We start from the raw sequence: 21791 nt of genomic DNA, 5'->3' as shown, positions 1-21791 counted from the left end.
CCTGGGCAGACTCATTGAGCTGGCTTGACCACAGCTTGAGAAGTGACAACATTTGTGCAGGTGCAGGACTGTGCTGCAAGGTATGTACATGTGTCCTACTGCATTGAACAACTAGATGAATAACCCACCTGAGAGCTAGAGGCAGTCTTCTCCAAAACAACCACAGATGATCAGCAAAAGGGCAGTTAATGAAACAGCAGCTCAGTTAAACTCTTCATCTTTCTGATTATTCAGGTAGAACAACCCTTCTGAACCTAGGTAAGGGTTGATGCTAAGAGTATTTATCACTTATGTGGGAGAAAGCATCAGCACAGGGATGACTGAACAAGTTTAGTTTAGTCCATTGAATCCGCTCCCAACATTGACAGGTTTGCTGCTCTGTTTGTTAGATGTGGGACCTGAGAAATGGAGCACCCCAATGTATTTTTAACTCCAGATTTTAATGGGTCTTTGCAGTTTAATATAATCTGAAATTCTAACTTTTTTGTGTTGTGGTTTTCTCTTCTGATGATGTACGTATTACACTATAATCTCCTACTCAAGTATGCAAGATAAAATTATGCAGCCACTGCTCCCCTGTGGCTCTCAAAATTATGCTCAGCATGATTTTTTGGGGGATTTATACCCAAAACACATATTCAACATCTGAACACTAGGGAAGTCTCCACAAATCCTCTCAAATACTGCCTTCAGCCCCAAAAGTCCTTCATCACCTCTGTCAGTAAAATCTCCAGGTACGGAGGATATCTGTGGTGAGTCTGTATCCCAGTTCCCACACTGCAAAAGCCTTCCTGCTGCCAAAGTCTCAGCAAGACTCTCAAATAAAGCATCAACTTGGACACATGGACTGCCAGGTCTCAGTTCTACCAGTTATCCCGGCTTACTCATTGCCTCCTAAACACAGCTAGAGATGAGATGGGTAAGTTCATAATTCTTGTTTGGTAGCTTGACTTACCCTTTGGACAGAGCTGCTCAAAAGTCTCTGCTGTGCATGCTCAGAAGAGAAGCTGAGCATCCAATATCCTAGTCCCAGGTGGGAAAAACACCTCAGCATATCCCAAGAGCTTTGGTGTCATGATGGGGGACTATTTTTGTGTGTTTATCCTAATCATTGAACTGCCCTTTCTCCCATGCCTATCACTGACAGTATAAAGGTCATAGCTGCCAGATAAGAGTGGTTTGACTGACTTCAGGTACCTTTGAGGAATGGGGTGGTAGAGATGAGGACAGTCTGCAGCAAGTGCAGGGACATCACGATGACAGACAGCTGCCAAAATGGCTATCAGGTCAGTAGCTCGGTGTTAAGATGTTTCAGTCTAACACAGTACACGCTGTTTCATGATCCCAAAACTGTTAAGAGGCCTAGTACTTGAAATCATACCAAAGACTTGCCAGGCAGAGCACCGAAATACCAAATGATAAATCTAGGTACTCTCTACACTGAAAATACACTAAGTGCTTTCTTCTTCTCTATGTCATGTTATCTGTGAATTGAGTGGTTATATCCCTGAGAAATCCAGAAACGTAGATAATATTCTGATCATCTTATATTCATCTGAAGTATCCCTTCCCTAAATAAAATGAATGTGTAAGCCTGCACAGCAATCCCTTCTGCGCTATATTACAAGGAATTCCAGTATAACACAAGTAGTCATTAGCTATTTGTTTCCTATTGGGATGGTTTAGCTAGGAGAAAAAGGGGTTCAGGAGAGACCTTATCATGTTCTACAACTACATGAAAGGAGGTTGTATCCAGGTGAGAGTCAGACTCTTCCTCCAGGTAAAAGTGATAGGACAAGAGGAAATGGCCTCAAATTGCACCATGGGAGTTTTAGATTAGGTAATAGGAAAAATTCCCTCAAAAACGATTATCTGGCATTGGAACAGCTTGCCCAGGAAAATGTTTGAGTCCCCATCCCTGGGAGTGTTCAAAAAAGGTGTGGATGTAGCACCTGGGACCATGATTTAGGGGTATTAGGTTAACAGTGGGATTAAGTGATTTCTTCCAATCTTAAAAAAATCTATGATTCTCTACTAGTTTTGCATTTCTGCTAAGAAAAAAGTCTCTGGCCATCAAAGATATGTGTTTTAGAAAAGAGCCTTCTTTTCTAAGTGAAGTGGTCACAAAAAGGGAGACTCCAAATAAAACTTCTCTCTTGCAGAACAGGAAGGAAAAATAGATGAACTTGAAGAGTTGTCTGGGCAAAGAGCAGAAAGCATCAAGAGAGTCAAAATCCCCTTGGGACATAAGGGAAATACCAGAGTATTTTTTTAAAAAAAGGCCCCACTAACTTTAATGTTCCCACACAAGTAAATCACAAGAGACAGACTGGGCACTTAGAATGAGACCAGTCTCATGTGACTCAAGGGCTATGAGTAACGGGCCCAGAAAAACAGCAGAGAAAATCAGTGGGATCTGGGGCATTTGATCTGAAATCCTTCCTCTCTGCACAAGCTGTAATTAACAGCAAGTGGAGTAAATCAGCCTCCTGACACTGAGGGTGTCATGATGGATGTTCTGTCTTTTCGGTGAGCAGGAGCTGGTGGCTGCCATGAGCTGCCTCCATCTCCTGCTGCCTGGCTGCAGACATCTCTCCCAATCCTTGCCCGCTTTCACCACTGAGGCGTGGTGCAAAGTTCAATGAATTGCAGGGACATGAGTTGCATGAGTTGTAAAGAAGAGGTAAGGTGGGTGCTGGTCAACAGAGTGAGATTTTGTAAAAGAACAATATGCTGTAGAGATGGGGTTGGCAGGTCCAGCACGCTCTGCTCCGGGGGCCGTAGGCTGACTTCTAGGTTGTATACTCTGACGGCAGAGGTAAGATCTCTGAGTGCAGACAGAGCTGGGCTGTGGATTAAAGATTTAACCAGGACAGACAGCAACGGAGCTCAGAGGTCAGCATCTTAGGAAAGTGTCCTCGACTGCATAGGGATGTTTGCAGCCTTGACTCATATTTTTCTTTCAGGTCATGAGCAACACCTAAAAGCCATGATAGTGTACAGTATTGCCTGTCTAGGCAGAGGTGTGAAACACCTGAGTGCCAGTACAGGAATTACAGTGCAGAAATCCCCTGGCAGGGAGGCTTGGTTAGGCTGAGCTTGGGATGAGAAGAAAACCCCGCTTTCATGTAGTTTTTCAAACAGCAGCTGGCAACTTGCTCTTCATGAACTACTGAGCAACTCTGATGCCAAGGCTTCCCTGCTGTCCCTGGCAGAGAGAAGGTTGTAGGCCAGGTCTGTGCCTTTGGGGCTGCACACACAGCTGTGTGGAGGCTGAGATCATGTGCTGCCATCACCGCCTCCCAGGGTGGCACTCAAGCACCACTCGCTGTGAATTCTTGATATAACAGATGGATTAACACAGAAAGCCAAAGTGAGTCAGTGTAGCTTAGGTTTTGTTACAGTCTGCTCCTGCACCATCCATACTCTCCCACACTCATTCTTCTGGGGACTGAAAATACTCTGCACCCACAGGAGCCAAGTGCTTATGCACAGGTCTTCCAACAGAACCAAGAGCCCTCCCTGAGAGAACACCCACTTACAGCAAGTTATCACCTCTTCAAAGCACTTGGCTACATCATCTGCACCAAGAAGCAGTCCATAACATGCTGAACGGTAGTGCTGAACAGGAAAGCCTCCTTCAAGGGGTGCCCCATCCTCAGCTGTGTTTTCTCGCATAGATATAAAAATAACAAATTCAATCCTTCAATAATTTATTTCTTTATACCAGAGAAAGTTTTTCAGTTGTACATTTACATTTGTAACTTTCAACACTTGAGTAAATATATGTAAAAAAAATCCTAGCTGTGCAAATTTCAAATTGCATTGTTTCAAATAATATAAATATTTTAATAAAACATACGTTCACATTAAGGTTCACAAAATATATAAATTTTAACAGAAACAAGTAATGAATTTTTTTTTTTTTTAAAGAAACTGGGTTTTTTTTAAGTAACTAGAAAAAGATTCTAAACATGAGAAGCAAGTTAGAAGAGGTATCACCTCCAAAATCATAGCAGCAAAACATGCTGAAAACTTAAAAGGTAAAAAAGGAGAAGAAAGAAGCAGGTAACAGACACAGTGGTAAAGCTGAGGTTGCTAAAGAAAGTATTGCAGATTGAGAAGTGGATGCATAAACTTCAGGAGTAAAATCTCAACCCTGAAGAACTCTTGTTACTGAGCTCCCAGCTGTTTACATTGGAACAGAATCACATTAAGGATGACAGAAAGTGTGACAGAAATGGGGAGGGAGAGTATGAACAGCATACACATACTCCTGACAGTTGCAGTGCAAAAGAGACAAGAGTCAATCTCGTTTCAGAAGTGAAGATGACAATGGGCTTTGGGGTTTTTCTTTTCTGTTGGAGGTAATACCTTCCATGCAAGTGGGAAATGGCAGGATGCATTTTCCCCATCACATGCATTTCTTCTGTAACTTCTGTCTTTCCAGCTGTCTTGGGATTTGAGAAAGGATCCAAATGCTGGTTAGGTTAAGCAAGTTAAAGGAGCAAACCAGTGCTGGTCTTGTTTGTGGCTGTGGTTTGCTGAGGGCTCTGCAAACACAGAACTGCTTGCTGTTATCACCCTAAATACCCGCAGGAGCTCCCACCCTGGCGAGCTCTGCAAAAACAGCAAGGACATGGGCAAATCAAACCACATTTCTTCACATGCCAACTGGAAGTTGCATCAGTCTGTCCTGGGTAATCCCATTCAGGAAGGACTTGGCCCTGGCTGATGTATGCAAACATGAAAAGGTCCTGCACCTCGACAGTAGACATGGCTCCTTGCCTGGGAGAGGGGAGCTATTGAGAAAGAGGCAGAACTGGGAAGTTCTCCGGATTCAAATGCTTCATACTTCCTCCTGGGAAGTCCAAGAATTAAATACGGAATTGTAGGAGCTTAGTCATGAACGAGAGCTCTGTGCAGAAGGCAATGTGACCTTCTCAGCAGTCCTTGTATGCAGTGTTTAGAGGAAGTAGAAATTTATTCCCATTCTTGGGAATAAACATGATCTGAGCAGAGAGCTTATGTTTCCCCCCACCCTCCCACTCCCAGGACTGTTAAGTGTTTTGGATGTAGCACCATTTCAGTGAAGGAAGTAGCTGGTATTGCTTTCTTGCTCCCCACTAGCCATAGATCTGTTTGAACTGGTAGCATTCATTGCAGTAGCCGTTGCACTTGGCATTGCCATAGTGATCACAGGCAGGGGCTCGGCAGCGTTGCTTGGGAGGCTCCTGTGCCACCGGCTCCCTGGCACTCCGTGACGGTGGCAGCTGACCAAGGCGCCGGCACTCCGGGCACAGGTCATCGCTTCTGCAGGCCAGGTTGTTTCTACACGAAGCCACAGCACACTGTCTCCTCTGGGAACTCAGTGCTGCTCGCTGCACATCTCTGTGCTGCCCTGTTCTCTTGAAAAATATTAAAACACACTGTCAGTCGGTGTGCTGGCACAAATGACTTTTCATTTCCTTTTCGCTCTGCTCCTGGTTTGAGGATTGTTCACAGGCACTTCTACAAAGTGCAATACCAAGAGCCAAGTTGAGTTTTACCAAAGAAAATCACAAATTCTGTAATTTCTTAGGAAAAAATATTGGTCTTTTTATCTTTGGCAATCCTCAGTTCTAAAAGGACCAAAACAAACGAGATTGAAAAAAGCCTTATCTGGAACAAAAATAATCTGTGATGGACTCAATCAAAAATGCAACTTGAGCCCCTTGACACAGCTGCACAGCTCTAAGGGTAAGAAGAAAAATCCCTCCGCAATCTACAAAACAACCTAGCTGTTGGTCCAGTTGCTTCCACTGAAATTGCTGGCAAAATCCCAGCTGAGGTAAAACTGAGCATGGCCATGACAACCCTAAACCGAGAATGACTTTTTATGAGTGCTGCTCAACTGCAGCAGAAAAAAATCATGATATACTCTGCACTTGTCTTTCCATGATAGTTAAGATGCAGTCATTTGAGGATTTTCTAGTATGGATCCCAAGTTGTTCCCACAAGAGAAAAACATGCAGTGCTAAACAAGAGGAAGATTTTAAGAAGTTCACACTTACTTCTGGCTGTCTCACTAGCTGTTCTTCCGTCCTCCTGGCTTCTTGGAATCGCTGGTTCTGGGCTATAATGAAGCAGTTCTGGCAGTACCCCTCGAGCATCGTGCTGCCCAGGGTGCCGCAGTCGCGCCGCTGGCAGGACACAGTGTTATGGAAGCCAGCAGCGGAGTTCCCCGTCTGATCTGCTGCTGAAGACTTCCTCTGAGATCTCCTCTGGTGGCGCAGCAAAACACTGTCTGTAATGCAAAGCATGAACAGGAGCTGTCTGAATGTGCCCCATAGATCTGAGGACCCAAAGCAGCTATAAAAAGCTCCCCACTTTAAAAATTAAAATAAATTAAAAAGATCAGCTAGTCTCAAGCATGGGTTTTTGAAAATCCTGAGACCCCCCTCAGTTGGTATGTCTTTCTTCATGTTACATAAGTGAGGGTGTTAATGCAGCCTGATTTTCATATAAGCCGTTGAAACAGATGATTTGGGAAAAACCTTGCCCTAAGTGGGAAACCTAGATCCCACTGAAGACAAATTTCACCTTTGACTTCACTTTGACTGTCATCTGTGACCTACCCGTTTCAGCCTCCCCCATTTCAGTCACATCAGATAACTGAAGTACAGTGGTACAGAGCTTAAGGGGAAAAAGTGCATTATACTTTTTAGTCTCATGAAGCAATCTTATATATTCCACAATCAGAAGGGAAAAAATTTTCATTGTGAGCAACGCTGGAAAATAAGGTATTGCAAGCTGGCATAGAAGTTCCCTAATCTGAACGCATGTGGAAAGATCATTGTTGTGAAAGATGTCTCTGCCAACAGCAATGGGGTTGAATTAGATGATCTTTAAAGGTCCCTTCCAACCCAACCTATTATTCCAGGTTTCTTTATTTCTATCGGCAAACTTATCAGCAATAAAATAGTCCGAAGAGATAAGTAGTAACTCTCTCACATATGTCTTTCAGGCTCCCTACCTAAGGGCTGTTTACCTGTGAAACAGGGCACTAGCATAAAAGATGAAGATTTCATGCTGTGATTTATTCACAGACTATTGCCTTTTTGAAGTCAGTCAGTCTTTAAACACACATGCATGCACACACAGGGTATTACCGAGGAAGATTTCAAGGCAGAGTATAACAACACACTCCTAAGTTACTCCAAAATACAAGCTAATTATCTGCAGTCAACTTATACTTGCTCTGCTTGTCAAGGCAACTACAGCGGTTACTCCACAGCATCATACCCGTTACATCCAGAACAGATAGAGATCTACAGATTCTTCAGGGCTTTTTAAACACCTTACCTTGCTAACATAACTGATTTTCAGTACCTTCCATACATTTACAGCATTTCCCTCACTGACCTCTACAACTTGTCTAGCTGTGAAGAAAATTCATACCAAACCATGACTGCAATAGATGATGGGGAGGTATCAAAAGCCACCCCCTACTGAGCTGGTTTTGCTTCCATCAAAGCTGAAAGGAAGTTTTACAAGAGATTTCACAGATTTCTTACACTGCTGCCATGTGCCCCTTTATGGTATGCTGGTTTTGTCTGGGGTAAAGTTAATTTTCTTCACAGTGGCTGGTATGGGACTGTGTTTTGGATCTGTGCTGACCCCAGGGTTGATAATATCAAGATGTTTTTATCATTGCTGACCAGAGCTTACACAGAGCCAAGGCCTTTTCTGCTTTTCACACTGCCCTGCTGGCAAGGGTGCGTGAGAGGTTGGGAGAAGACACAGACTGAACACGTGCCTGCCCATGGCAAGCAGTGAATTAATTCTTTGTTTTGCTTTGCTTGCATACGCAGTTTTTGCTTTTCCTGTTAAACTCTCTTTATCACAACACATGAGTTCTCCAGCTTTTACACCTCCGATTCTCCACCTGATCCTGCTGGTGGGAGAGTGAGCAAGCAGCTGTGTGGGGCTTGGCTGCTGGCTGGAGTTAAACCACGACAATGGGAAAATAACAGACAGAAAATCACCTGAATAAAAAAAATAAAACAGAAGAAAATCTTCACACTCCTTTCATTACTCCCCGCCCTTTTATCAGCCAGTACACACAGAATTTCACAGATCAAGGAGGCTGATCCGCAGCCAAAGTGTGTCAAAGCTCACTTCACTTACCATGGTTTTCCCTGTACTCAAAGAAACACAGCGTGCAAAAGCCCTCATTTTGTGGTGTCCCAAAAAACTTGCAACCAGGTTTCCTACAGAGGCTGCCTCCCCTGTTCTCCTCGGGAGGCAGCGCTGGTGGTGGGGGCTCCTTGTGATGGCTGTTAGAAGCCTGCTGGCAGGAGTGCTGGTGGAGGATCTGTGAGATCTGGGATGGGTCAGATGTCGATCTCTGGTGGCACGTGGGCAGGAAAGCGGGACTGCCATTTGGGGACTGCTCTGTGGACCTTTTGAAGCAAGTGCTGCATATACCATTGAAGGTCCTCTTGGCCTTTTGACGGCATATTTTGCATGTGGCATAGTCTAAGTGTCTCTGGTCATCCAAGTTGTTGCAGGGACTGAGCTGTCTGGAGTTGTAGCAGCGTTCGCACAGCCCATTGTGTTGCACGTTCAACGTGAAGGGACAGTCTGGGGTCCTGCACTTCATGGCTGTGGTTTCACTGTACAGGAAAAGGCTTGGAGCAGTTGGAGGTGCAGAGCGAGGCTCTGTTACAGGCCCTTCAGATGTCCATCCCCCAGCTTCACAAATATCTCCACGGGAGGTGCCTGACCCGGGTGCCTTCAGCTTCTCAGATGCTGCTTTGGAGGTCTGCTTTCTTCCTTTGTTTCCCTGGGACCTCTGCTCAAAGCATTCGTGGCAGTAGGGCTGGGTGTTCACAGACATGTAGAAAGGGCAATTTGGCGTTTCACATTTCATCTGTAAGAGGGAGAGCTGGGAAAGCGATAGTTCCTGTCTGTTCCTGGAACATGTCTCTCTTCTAGCAGGTTCAGCATTCTCCTGCCACTTCTTGTACTCATGCTGTACCAGTTGAAAGTAATCTTCCACGAGGTTTATTTCTTTTGGTAGGTTGCCTTCATCTAACCTGACAGCCAAAAAAGGAAGATTGCATCAGTGGTTGAAAAGAGCAGATGGTGGGGGTGGAAGCAAATACAAGCAATGTGGGAGGGAAATGTAGATTTAATGCACATCCATATTACTCGGCCAGAAGATCTGGGATGTTACGCTGTTGCTGTAAATGTAAATAATTTTAAAAGGAGGTGTTCGGTGATGGAGACTTCCACATCTGAAATAAATGTCCTGACACAATGCTAAACCGAAGTATTCTTACAAGGCTTTGCTAGTTGAGACTTTTCTGTCTAAGAGGTGTTTTCAAAAAGATTATGGGTAGTCTCTCAGAAGCAGAAAGTCCCCCAAATGGTGAATTTCTCCGAGGACCAGTGCTCAGCTGAGCAGAGGTTAGAGTAGAAGATCCCCATCTTCACCAACCCACACTAAGAAGAAGCCCTTCCTACAGTGGCCTCAGCATTTCATGATACAGTTTATCATGAAATCTGCTCCTGGTTCTGCCCTGTTGGGTTTGTATCTACCAGCAGAATTCCTCTAACAAACTGTGGGGCTTCAGTGTGGTACATGTAATGCTAGTATCCATTACACCATCCTTACTCTGCTTCCAGCTGCAAGGAAAACCCTGCACTGGACCTTCACCATGACAGCTGGTAGGATGAGGAGCTAACATTTCTGGTAATACTCCAGAACACATCTAAGCAGAGCAACTAGAGAAGCTCAAGTGCTACCTTTTACGTGTGGATATACCCTTCAGGTAGAAGGACTTCAATTTTCAAGGCCCCTACACCAGAACCAGCCAACAGCATAAAGATTCCTTTCTGTGTGGTAGTGGAAGCAAAGACAGAAGATACAGGGAGTTACTTCCCTCTGCCCATTCTGAGGGGACTGGTTGGCATCATGGCCAGTGTGGACCGAATATGGGAAGCTGATGGGTGCTGCCAGCTGCTCCCTGCACGTTACTGATGCTCAGCCATTGGAGGGACAAGCAGAGACACCGGTTCCTCCACTGGCCACAGCTTCCTGCCTACTGCCACACCAAACAGCCCAGGGTGTTGAGGCAGCTGTGCTCCCAACCGTACTGCCAACTACTTTCCCCAGGGCAGCCAAAATTACACCAACTGCCCATTATGCAATGTGCCCTTACACAAAGCACAAGAGCTTGGGCTAACTAGTCCTGCATTTAAGTACTTTTCAGCCACCTTCCTAGGTAATTTACAAATCAGTGAAGCTGATCAAATGGACCTTTTTCTTTTAAAATGCTAATTTCAGTTTGCTAAGTCTGAATGAATTTTTGCCTTTAAATTTGAGACTGGCCTCATACTACTTCAAAACATATCAACAGTAATGCCAATACATGGTCCACCTAGGAAGGAAGGAAGGAAAGACCAGAAGAAGAAACTGGGCTGCCCAGCTCGACCCACCTGCTACCTCCGCACAGCGCGATATCTTCCGACCGCCTGTCCCTAATCTCCCACACCCACCTCTGTAAACAAGATAACTTTGAGGAAAAAGGAATGACACTCACTTTGCAGCATTAATTAGATGAGTTGTACCATGATCCCAGCCTTGCACTGGAATTTCTATCACTATCAAGTAGTCTTTTAGCAGCTGTTCTTTCTCCCTCTCTTCTGCATCTGTCAGAAAGTGCACATTCAAATCCTCAAATCTGCCTTGTTCACTGGTGACCAGAGGGACAGCCCGGATTTCTGTGGGGAAACAAGATGGGTTAACATACACACACAAACAAATATATATATATATATGTATATTCACACACACATAAACAGCCAGTTAGGATTAACCATAGAATGCAACACATGAAGATATCACCACTAAATTTTTGAGAGAGAGGAGAACAGCTGGGCAGAGCAATCAGTCTCTACATGGTACCACTGGGGGAGGTCGTGGACACAGCTACATCACAAACTTAGCCCCATCCCACAGTAGTTTTAATGTCCCCATAGCAGCTATCTTCTCCAGGTGAACAGGATTGTAGATCTCTGTTTGTTATGCCTTTTTGGTGGGATGATGCTGTAATCTGAACCTAGTGAACTTCTGTCCACTCAGAAGAGATGCATTAAAAATGGTAAAGCATGTATTTCATTATTCCTGCCAGGCAGTGATACCCTGCTGTGAGACTGTATCCTACAAAGCTTCTTCTCTTACGATATGGAAAGGAGGCCAGAACACAATAAAGCAAAGGCTACCCTTTCACCAATTCCAGCCTGCAAGCAGGTGAGTTGCTCTCTACTTTCAACCAGTATCTTGAAGGTAACATTTAATTTCTACTCAGATTCATAGACAAAGCTCTTTCTGCTCACATTTTAAGAATACATTTCAAATGAATCTTATTTAACTTTAGAAATGCAAATCTAAACCAGATCATATTTCAAATGCTTTATTAGCACAGTAGTTTTGAAGAAGGAACATAAATACCAAATGAGGTACTTGGAAAATACCTGGCCCGCTGTCCTTCAGAGTCACCAGTGGTGTAAAATGCATGTTGTCATAGCCAAGCACAATTGGGTATCTGTAGCATTCCTCAGCCAGCCATAGGAGAGGCAAGTAAACACCACCAACATTCAGAGGAGCAAAACTGGAGCCTGACTCTAAACTTCTAACCACTTTATCTGCATAAAGAAGAAAAAGAAAACACAAATAAGTATGTGCTACAGGCAAGAGAAAACATATGGTGGGGGTTTTAGAATAATTGCTGAAAACACTGTGTTCTGAATTGCATTTACCTGAAAACAACAGACATTGACTAAGATTACTAACACAGCACAGAAGTAACAGAGTGGGATGACTGGCCAGGCAACTCACCTGCAAGGACAATGACTGGCCTTCTGAGGATGTTAGCAAGGATGAAGATGTGGATTTCTTCCAATGCATTATAGGGAAGCCTGTTTCGAGCCCCAGATATTTCTGGGGAAGTCATTTCAATGAGGTATTCCCACTCCTCCTCCCAGTTCTGAGGAAAGAAACAGCTGTCACCAATGGTTCAAAGACAGGGAGGTCAGGAACCAGCTGCAGCACGGCAGTGCTCAAATAACCACATTTTTCCATTTCCTCCAAAGGAAGACTATTTCTGCTCTCCATTAATGACAGAATCCATGAAGCCACAAAGCAAACAGAATCAGCAAGGCAACGCTGGTGAGCACTCAGAAAACAGCACAATTCCCTCAGGCTGCCTTACCCGGGTGTCATAATGGAGTCCTGTTTCTACAAACTCCTGGGATTTAACAGCCTCCCGCTGCCAGCGGAGCTTGAAGTTCCGTGTGTCAGTCTCCCTGAGAGCACTAAACAATGTTTTTCTTAAGACAAGGTCGATATCTTCAATACCCCACATGTACTGTGATGCAGCATGCATAAGACAATTTCCATCGCCTGCAAAAAAAAAAAAAAAAGAAAGTGCATTATTTTCAAACGGCTGTTTAAATAAAACGCCACAAGCCTGTGGGACATAGAATTACAGTGCACATATGCATATTCCCTGTGCACTTCTCTCTAAGCCTCAGACAGAAGGGTTGTAAAGAAGGAGACCAGAGTTATGGTCCCTGTTCAGAGATAGAAAAAACTTCCCTCCCTACTGGTTTTGTCTCTGTATCAGTCCAAGTTAAGCTGCCATCCAGCAATGCCCCTTACCTATCTCACTTCACTTTGACTGATATCACAAACTAAATTTTGGGGTCAACTACAAATGCCAAACACAGATGAAATAGCTTTTTAAACACAACAAAGTCATCTTAAAATTACAAAAAAAAAAACAAAAACGTAAATCTCCCTTATTGGTGTTTATACAAATAAACACCCAATGGCATGAGGTTGAGATAATGGAAACCGTTAAGAAAATATTATAGTAACATCAAGCCTCACATCCCCTGATGTGAGCATTGCTTGGCACTTGGCTGTGCTTGATGGAGGAATTGTAATGAAAAAGGAGACAGAAAGGGAATAGCAGGTGATTCATGCAAAGCAATCACAGAAACACCTCTGGCCTTCCTCTCAGAAATGACAGCTTGTTGGGTTGTTACATATATTATTTAAAGGGCTGGTTTTTAAAACACAAAATTAAAACTAAGTAAATGAAAAACAGTGATTTGATTTTCAGTTACACAATCTCCTTGCATTGAAAAATTCCTCTTTTACAGGTAGAAAAGATTGTGATATTGTGCAGTTTCAGAGGGGAAGCTGAGACTCAGAGGAGATAACTAAATTAAAAGGTGTGACAAAAAAGACATTTATGTCTGGGTTTCAAATTCTGTTTCTAGCCATCTTCTTCAAAAGGAGATGTCTCCCCTGAGAGGGAGACATCAAGAATCATTACTGTCATGTCCTCAGATGCTAAACTAGGTCTGATGTTTACCACAGTGGTAAACAGATTCACCCAATGCTAAGAAACCACAGCAATTTTCTTGGAATAGAAGGCATAAACCCTGGTAAAGCTGCTAGATTTTTCTCATGTGAAAAAACAAAACAAAACAAACCCATCCAAAGAACTCCCACAAAAGAATTAAACTCAGTTTGCCACATACATTACGAGTTCAATTACACCATCTGTGAACACTTTTGCTATTTGTTCCGTAAAACTGCAAAGAAAAGCCTACAACAGACTCCAGTTCCCGGATAAGATATAATTTGCAATCTACTCAATACTTCATAAATTGTTATGGGATTGGTGCATATCAGGTTCCGGCAACTGCCTTCTATTTTCTGAATGCTGTCTTGCAAAGCTTACTTCAGTTCTGCAGGCTGCTTACTGGAGCTCAAAAATCAGGGAACAACCAAGAAGACAGAAAAACTGACTGGGTTTCCTTCTGACCAAGAAAGATGACATACTAATCCCATTAAAATTTTCCCTTTGCAAAATCTAGAGCAAAGATAAGATTAAAATTTTTCTCTCTCTGAGAGCTCACTTTCGGTTCTTTATTTAGAAGCACTGCCCAAAATTCCTTACACAGCGCTTGGAATTCCCCCACACCGTTTGACTAGCAATTGAGCAACAGTTGTACTTTTTGTTCTTCGGGTACAGCGTGGCCTCCCTCGGACTTTCCCAGGGGGTGTGGCTGGGCGAGCTGGAATGAATGCCAATTCATTATACAAGTGAAATCTCTACAGCCAATAGATGCTGGAATTTTTAAATTGAAAAAAAAAAAAAAAAGAAAAAAAAAAAAGAAAAACCCAAACAGTTTCAATTTTTGTACCTCCTACCGCTTTCCTTCTATCATCCATTCAGATGTCTGCAAAGAAATACGTGGTGATTCAAAACAGCTTTTTTAATTAAAAAAACCCCACCACTCCACAGATTCACAAACATATTAGGTAAAATATATATCAAAAGATCCTGTAGGAGATACTTTCTCTGTTTTCAACAACTACAACCTTAATCAGAAAAAAACCCCAGAATTTTCTGAAGAAAGCCCACTGTTGACTGAGAGAACTAACATATTCCTCCCACATCTATCAGTTAAGCAGCTAAATGTTTAAAAAAATTTTTTCATGCCACATGGGAGAAAAAAAAAAAAAGAAAGAAGTTGTTTTCTGGGATAATACAGGGTTTCTCCAGGCTTCTGCACTTCTTCCAGAGATCCTCTCCTGCAGTTTAATCTACCTTCTTTCTCCTGCAAAGGTCCTTTAATGCAGCTACTTTGCATAACCCACAGGTTTCCAAAGCCACTCCTACTCATGCACTAAATGACCCTGAAGTACTGAACTGAAGCCAAGTTCTTTGTCTGATCAATATATAGGGAGACCACAAACCTTGCTTTGCCTTTCCTCAAGCAGCCCTAATATTTAAGCATCTCGTATACTGTATGCCTGCTCATGGGTGGGATCCAAGTCCACACTGCTCCCATGTGTAACACTGGCCGACGGTCATGAGCCAAAGGAGGTCAGTGTTGCTGAATGCAATGTGGTCACCAATAAGGGTCTGTCCAGGCAGCGTTAACCCCGGCAGGATTTGTATTGACTGGAGATGGGGGATTCTAAAATGGTTACTCTTTGTCTTGGACAAAAATTGTGCACGTTGTCCACTTCCCTAGAAAATCTGTTTGAGGGAAATTTTTAAGATGCAACATTCGGAGCAATGTTACCTTCCCAGTACCTGCAAGGTGCTGGTCCTTCCAAAGCTCAAGATTCCATGACTTCTGTGCACACCCCTAATTGCAGTCATGAGAATTTTACACCAATGCAGAGGCAGCCTAAAAAGCCCACCAGAAGGTCAGTGCCTCTACAACAGTTACAGGCACGCACATCAGCATCAGGCTTTGGGTTGGGCAGTGACATCTACTCAGTGGGACTCATAATGGCTTCTGTTCAACACAGCTGTCTACAGTCATACTGAGAAATATGGCAGAAAATGGAAAAATGTGGACTAGGAAGAAAATGGCAACATGTATGCAAGCAGATATGAAAAGAAGCAAACACAGAACACAACATGGACTTCAACAATGCTGCAGGTCCACCACACCCAGGGTTTCTATGACTGCTGTGATCAGCTGCTTGAGCAAAGAGTATGTATTTTTCATCTTTTTGAAGTCCTCACTATCCCAGTCTATTCTTCCTGGTTAGGGGCAACCTGTTCTGCAAGGAATCCTGACTCTAAGTTTGCAGCTGCATGACCATAAGTCACAGCCATTACCGAATCTTTCCTCCACTGAATGCGAAATGCCCAGTGACTCTTACAGTCATGTGCCAAGGTTTCCTGCTCAAGACAGTGGACAAGCATAACCTGCTCAGGAAATCTTGGCACCACTGCTGTGCCTTTTCATTTGTAGCACTTAATGCAATACACACACAGAGTAACCCAAAAGCCAAGTCCTGAAACCAGCACTGACTTGAAAGAAAAAGGCACTGCAAAATTTGTCTTGCATGAAGATGGGTGTCAGTCACACGCACAGGAGTTACCAGTGAGCCCTGAGGGAAGGTAAGGACTGGCAAACCCAGGCAGGGAGCTGAGGATGAGGGAGTAGCCCCAGTGTGGGGCGCTGACCCCAGGGACAGAGCAGTGTCAGGTTCCTGGGAGGCTCCAAGTTCTGGGCGCTATTGCTGTCACTGTTGTGAAAGCTGGATCAGCAAGCAAGCATTGCCTGCCAGCTACAACAGCAGGACTTATTGGAAGGATATTAGCTTCTGCTAAATATATATGGGAATGCATTCCTGGTCATTCAAAACATCTGAAGGCTCCTCTTGCCTGGCATTAAAGGATGTTCAGCACTTCCAATGAGGCAGCTGACATGCAGCAGTCAGATTCATGGGAAGGCAATGGGCTCCAAATCAAGCTTCCCTGCCTTGTTCTTGACTCTGAAGTGCCACAGGCTACTGACATTATGAAAATATCCGTGAAATTTCCACAATATTCACCTGTTGTGGTATGGGCAAGGGTCTGCTACAGCCTCAAGACAGTACATCATGTATAAAGAATTTTAATTTTCAAAACTAAGATTAAAAAGCACATTTTTAAAGCCATATGCTTCTGTTTCAGTAATGTGAACTAGGATGCTATTAATAAAGATGCTACACCTGTATGAGCTGTTTTACTGTGAGTGCAAAGACCTGCTTGTAACTTACCATTAGTCTTCAAAGGAACAAGTCTCCGAACTTCCCTGCACCAGTTGAGCTTCCTCTGGCGCTCCAGTGAAGTCTGGGTGGCCTGGTCAGTCAGGGATTTTTGAAGCGTTTCCCGAAACTGGGGACAAAATTGGCACATTCTGAACATTTCTATGGTGTATTTGTGCATAGTCCTGAAGTGATGAATTACTCCACTGGGAGGTTTGACTAGATCCTCAGGTGTCCTCTCTCTGATCTTCATAGCCTTCAGCATATTGCTCTGATACAAAGCTTGAGGAAGGATGTGTTGGCCAGCCATATTTCTGGAAGACATCTGAAATGAAAAAGGATCCTTTTATTGGCATGTTAGTGTCCTTCTATCACAGTGCTCTCACTTCGGCAGAGACTGAGAAAGCACTTTCAGGTTGGAATTCTGGATGAAGTTTTGCCTAAAACAAGCACAGAGTGGATGCAGTCCAACTGAGCCTTTCAAAAATAATGTTTTTTTAAAGCTCATATTCACTAGCTTTTCTGCGTTATTCAGATACAGACACTGATCAGGTTATCCCACTCATTTGCTGATACAATTTTACTGTGATATTAAAGAGGACATATATAAATAAGGAAACTGCATCATCATTCAAACAGAGCATTTAAATCAAAATAAGGATAAGAGAAGGCAAGATCAAGGGAAAGGAAAATTATCCTGGAAACTTAACTAAATTATAATTGCACAGTGTTATCCCATACACACTTGCTGAATTTCAGCACATTTCAAACTCTTGTTTTGATAACATGCCAAGAAAACCCACCCCAGTTAATGACCATTTCAGATTTTCCAAATCCCATACATTCTGAGGAGTGATGATCAGTAGAGTACAGAAAGAGCCCAAAGACTTGCAAGCTGTGCTAGCATCAGTCCCATACTTACAGTGACCAGATATGGTAGATGAGGAATTTGTCACCCGAGGACAGACTTAGGTTACTTGTTTTGAGGCTCTTTGTACTTTATGAGTAGTAGAGCTGTGGCTCAGAAGTGCCTGTGCCGTGTGTGGGGGTGTAGACTGCAGTGCCACTATTACTCAGTGATAAGTCAACAGAGCTGAAAAAGCATTTCCATTTGGCTCAAAACCCCCAATACATTTCCACAGTAGGACATGTAATGTTTACTTCTCTGCATCCCTTTCTTCAGTAACTCTGGCCTCATGGGGTACAGCAGGAAAAACAACAACAAAAAACCAAACCAAACCAAAAAACCAAAAAAAAACCCCAAACAAACAAACAAACAAAAAACCAAATCAACAACAACAACAACAACAACAAACCCCAAACAACCCCCCCCCAAAAAAAACCCCAACCGAACAAACAAAAAAAAAAACACAAAAAACCAAACCAAACAAACAAAAAACCCCACCAAACCCAAAGGAAACTGCTACACTCTATGAAATACTTATTCAGAGGACACTAACTTGGTGGCTAGTTAGAGCCAAATGTGGGGACCACATCCTTCAAAACCCCTGCGCACTACAGTAAGAACAGCAATAACAACAATAACCTGTTTTTACAGGGAGAGACTCTCCATGCTGTCCACAAACATTCTTGCTTTGTTTAAACACAAAGCAAAATTTGTATCAAGACAAATAAAAGTATGCACACCTAAAATGTTTAGCGTACAACTAGTCACATTAGGAGAAACTCACCATTGTGATTATAAATCTAGGGACAAGTATCAAGCCATATATGTGTATCAATCTCCGGGCATCAAGTACAGGGAAACAAGAAGCAACTAAAGATTGTTTATGCAACTATTAGGAAGTTTTCTCATCAAGTGGGAGTCAGGAGGCACAGAGAGAGGAAGAACACCAGTGTGACAGACTGACCAGGAAGGCATTCCCAGGTCTATGGGGGCAGAAGACCTCTCTTGCACAGAAGGGCTTCAGCACCTCCTTCCCCACAGGGAAACAGTTGCTCTCCCCTCTTCACCCAGACACTTTCATTGGCAACATCCACCTCCAAATGCCCAGAGAAAGCTTTTGAAAAGACCCTCTCAGGGCGAGAGGGGGCCTCAAACTCCAGGTGCCAAGAGCTGACCTCTATAACCTCCCTGAGAACCAGCTGATGGAGAGATCCCGACGAGCCCTAAACAGAGGCAGATGAAACAGGTGATGCCACAAAGTCCCTCTTTAGGGTGATGTCATTCACACACCCTAAGAGCACCAGGGACCGTGCTCAGAGCTGTCACATCTTGCAACATACGGAAAAGCTTTCCTTTAGGTAATAAAGATGACGAATTCTTATCATTCCTTCACCAGCACATAGCCTTAAAATGAAAAGAACACATTTTCTCATCCACTCTCCTCCCCAACATAGTTTTACACATAGAGTTTATTTATGCAATCCTATATTTAAATGTATGAATGATTCTAAAAAGGAAATATAAACAACCCCTTACTAATCTGTATGATAACCACAGCTCTATTTCGCTCAGATGACCGAAATAGTGAATTCCTTACTTATGTTAATAGAAACATTGAGTCAATGGGATTTTTTTACATGAATAAAGACTGATCACATGACTAAGCACTACCGGCATGGACCCTTGAAATGGTTATTTCCAGCTTTAAGTAACAAAAAGTACTGAGTTTACAGAAGCACTCACTGAAACTACGTTCTTCGATACTATGTTCTACCGGCATTTTTCCCCCTCCACACGTGGAAATTACTGCCTGTGCTATTTATTTAGTCATAAATGCCAATCAAGGCAAAAGTCAAGCAACCCTTATTTTCAGAATCAATGGGATGAAACAAACAGAACTCGACAGCCATCTAAACTGGAGATTTAAAAGTAGAAAACTGAACTACAGTTATGTTAGTTTATAGTGCTTTGCTGTATGCTATGCTACTTTAACCTTCTGATAAGTAATGACTAGGAATTCCCAGAAAGGAACAGCTGTAAACAATAATTAGAGACAGCATCCTTTCCAAACGTGTAATGCTGAATACTGTTCTGAGATCTGCCAATGGTTTAATAAAGTTATTTTCATTTTCTGTCCTCTGTCTGAAAAACGGCATTTAATTAACTTCTCTATAAAGTGCTAAAAACTTCTAAAAGAAACATGCTTAATACCTTTTAAGCCCCCGTAGATTTTTCTGCCTGGGTCTTTGCTCGGTACAAACCAGAACACAGTACTACTCTTCACTAAATCAGAACATGAGGACTGAGGCTCTTTTAAATCCCACAGGACAGGTTTACACATAGCGAGTGTTCCGCGTTCTTAGTTCCCTGACCTACTGCTCCGCTGGAGGCTGGGCATGCTAGGTGGAAAGGACACAATACGGCCCGCCAGCTTCCCAGGAGAAGGAGCTCGAAGCTCCAGGGCGGATTTCCCCGCGGCACCTACAGCAAACCCGGCCGCGCCGTGCCCGCTCTCCAGCCGCAGCGCCTCGGAGCCCCCGCGGGGCGGGGCCGGGCCGGGCCGGCAGCCGCGGGCACAGCGTCAGGGCCCGGCCGGGAGCCGGCACACGGCTACGGCCGAGCCCCGCCGCCGGACCCGCCTGGTCCCGAGGCGCCCTCCGCTAAAGCGCTCCGGGCTCCGCCGTGCCCTGCCCAGAACGGCGCTCACCTCTCCACGGCGGGCTCCTCCTCCGGCCGATCCTGCCGCCACTCCTGCTCAGCAGCGAGGCTGAGGCGATGGGACGGAGCGGTGCTCGGGATCCATCAACCGCCAGCGCGCCGCGACTCCTTCCTCCCTTCTCTCCACCCTCTCCCCGCCGGAGCTGCTGCTGCTGCTGCTGCCGCCGCTGCGGAATGAAGGGCTGAGCCCAGCCTCTTGTTTTTTTTCCCTTTCTGTTCAAGAGCCCGGGTGAAGAAAAAAAAAAAAAAAAAAGGGAGATTGAAAACACAACACAAAAAAAAACCCCAGCGGGGATTTCCACCGGCAGAGCGCAGGGACTTTCCGGCCTGTGACAACCGCTGCGGCCCCTGCCACCGCCAGGGGGCGCCGCCGCCGGGGAGTCCCGCCGCCTCCCCGCCCGCCGTGACTCAGCCATGGGATTTTCGGGAGCCGGGATGTCATTTCTTCCTTCCTTATTCCTTTCCCCCCGGATAGGGGGTTGCCCGTCGCGTCCCGCAGGCTCCGCTCCGCTCACGGGCCAGCCCGGTGCCGCATCGCTGGGTCCGGAAGAGCGCCGTGCCCCTGCGCAGAGCGGCGGCCCGGCCGTGCCCGCAGCCTCGGAACGCCGGCTGTGAGAGGCGCTGCCCCAGGGGCGCTCCCCGCGTCCTCGAGCGCCGGCCCTCGCACGCCGGGCTCGGGCTGCGGGTGCTCGGGTGTAGATGCCCACACCCCTGCCCCAGCTTCCCAGCAGGACATTAAGGGAGCCCGTCCCATGGAAAGTATTGCTCTTCCAGCTGGTTTTCAGACCCAAGCAAGTTGGTTTGGGGTTTTTGTTTGTTTGTTTGTTTGTTTGTTTGTTCCCGTTTAGCTTGGATGCGCTCCACAGTTTTGGCTCTGTATTGTAAGTAACCACAAGTGCCCTCATTTCTCCAATTAGAGGTTAGGCCAGTATATAACCCTATAATCCCAATATGCTGGCATTTTCAGCAGATGTTAAACGCACTTTAATCCAGCCCTGCTCGAGGTCAGATTGTTGCAGGTAAAGGGCAAAACCTTGGGCTAAAACTATCCAGTCAGGGAGATATTAGTGTCTGAATGTGTTTGTAAATTCTTGACTGCAACTAGCAGTACGTAGGAATCATTAAATTTAATTATTGTAAGCTATTAATTCACACCTTTAAACAATGTGATAATATCTGTGCAGTGAAATAACTCACCGAATAAAACCCCAATATTTAAGACCTGTAAATATGATTTATGGATGGGATTTATTCTGGAAAAGGGACAGTTTCTTGCTCAATAGCCTTACAATCTGAAGGCACTCAGAAATTAAACACAGTGCAACAAAGTTTCTTGCAGTGTTAAAAGACTTCATCTTCCAGATGATAAGCTCCTGCCTGTTCCTAAGTATCCACTCCTCCCACTGGCAGGATGAGAAGCCAGGATTGGTGCACACCTTGAAATCAGGTCTTAAATGCTGACTCCTTCAGCGAACAGGTGGATTTTGGAAGAGTTCAGCTTTGAACTCCTTCACCTCACCTCCAGCAGCAGCAGCTGTGTCAGAT

At 44.4% G+C, this 21791-nt stretch overlaps 1 protein-coding gene across 7 annotated transcripts; it reads right to left on the bottom strand.

Annotated features, from left to right (window-relative positions):
* Positions 1-3815: 3815 nt before the first annotated feature.
* On the bottom strand, positions 3816-20638 carry TNFAIP3 (TNF alpha induced protein 3). 7 transcript variants are annotated; one of them, XM_040060145.2, is made up of 10 exons: positions 19901-19974; positions 19740-19811; positions 16634-16946; positions 12261-12451; positions 11888-12035; positions 11524-11694; positions 10590-10770; positions 8170-9080; positions 6054-6286; positions 3816-5408 (listed from the first exon to the last, which is right to left on the bottom strand). In XM_040060145.2, the coding sequence occupies exons 3-10, from the start codon at positions 16944-16946 to the stop codon at positions 5127-5129; spliced, it is 2430 nt and encodes an 809-aa protein (XP_039916079.1). In that variant the 5' UTR covers positions 19740-19811; positions 19901-19974; the 3' UTR covers positions 3816-5126. The 7 variants fall into 7 exon arrangements, with proteins under 7 accessions (XP_039916079.1, XP_039916077.1, XP_039916081.1 ...); XM_040060143.2 differs by lacking the exons at positions 19740-19811; positions 19901-19974 and adding exons at positions 17544-17809; positions 18493-18562; XM_040060147.2 differs by lacking the exons at positions 19740-19811; positions 19901-19974 and adding an exon at positions 20236-20638.
* Positions 20639-21791: the final 1153 nt, after the last annotated feature.

The sequence above is a fragment of the Hirundo rustica genome, chromosome 3, assembly GCF_015227805.2.
Source record: "Hirundo rustica isolate bHirRus1 chromosome 3, bHirRus1.pri.v3, whole genome shotgun sequence".
Classification (NCBI taxonomy): domain Eukaryota; kingdom Metazoa; phylum Chordata; class Aves; order Passeriformes; family Hirundinidae; genus Hirundo; species Hirundo rustica.
This window is presented reverse-complemented; position numbering and strand designations above follow the sequence as displayed.

Bases quoted from the DNA above. Each gene is read 5' to 3' on its own strand.
- TNFAIP3 (XM_040060141.2), bottom strand. The intron at 10,771-11,523 runs GTATTTTCCAAG...GTTTCCCCACAG, and splicing joins TCTGAAGGACAGCGGGCCAG to AAATCCGGGCTGTCCCTCTG. The intron at 9,081-10,589 runs GTGAGTGTCATT...TTTGGCTGTCAG, and splicing joins CATCTAATTAATGCTGCAAA to GTTAGATGAAGGCAACCTAC.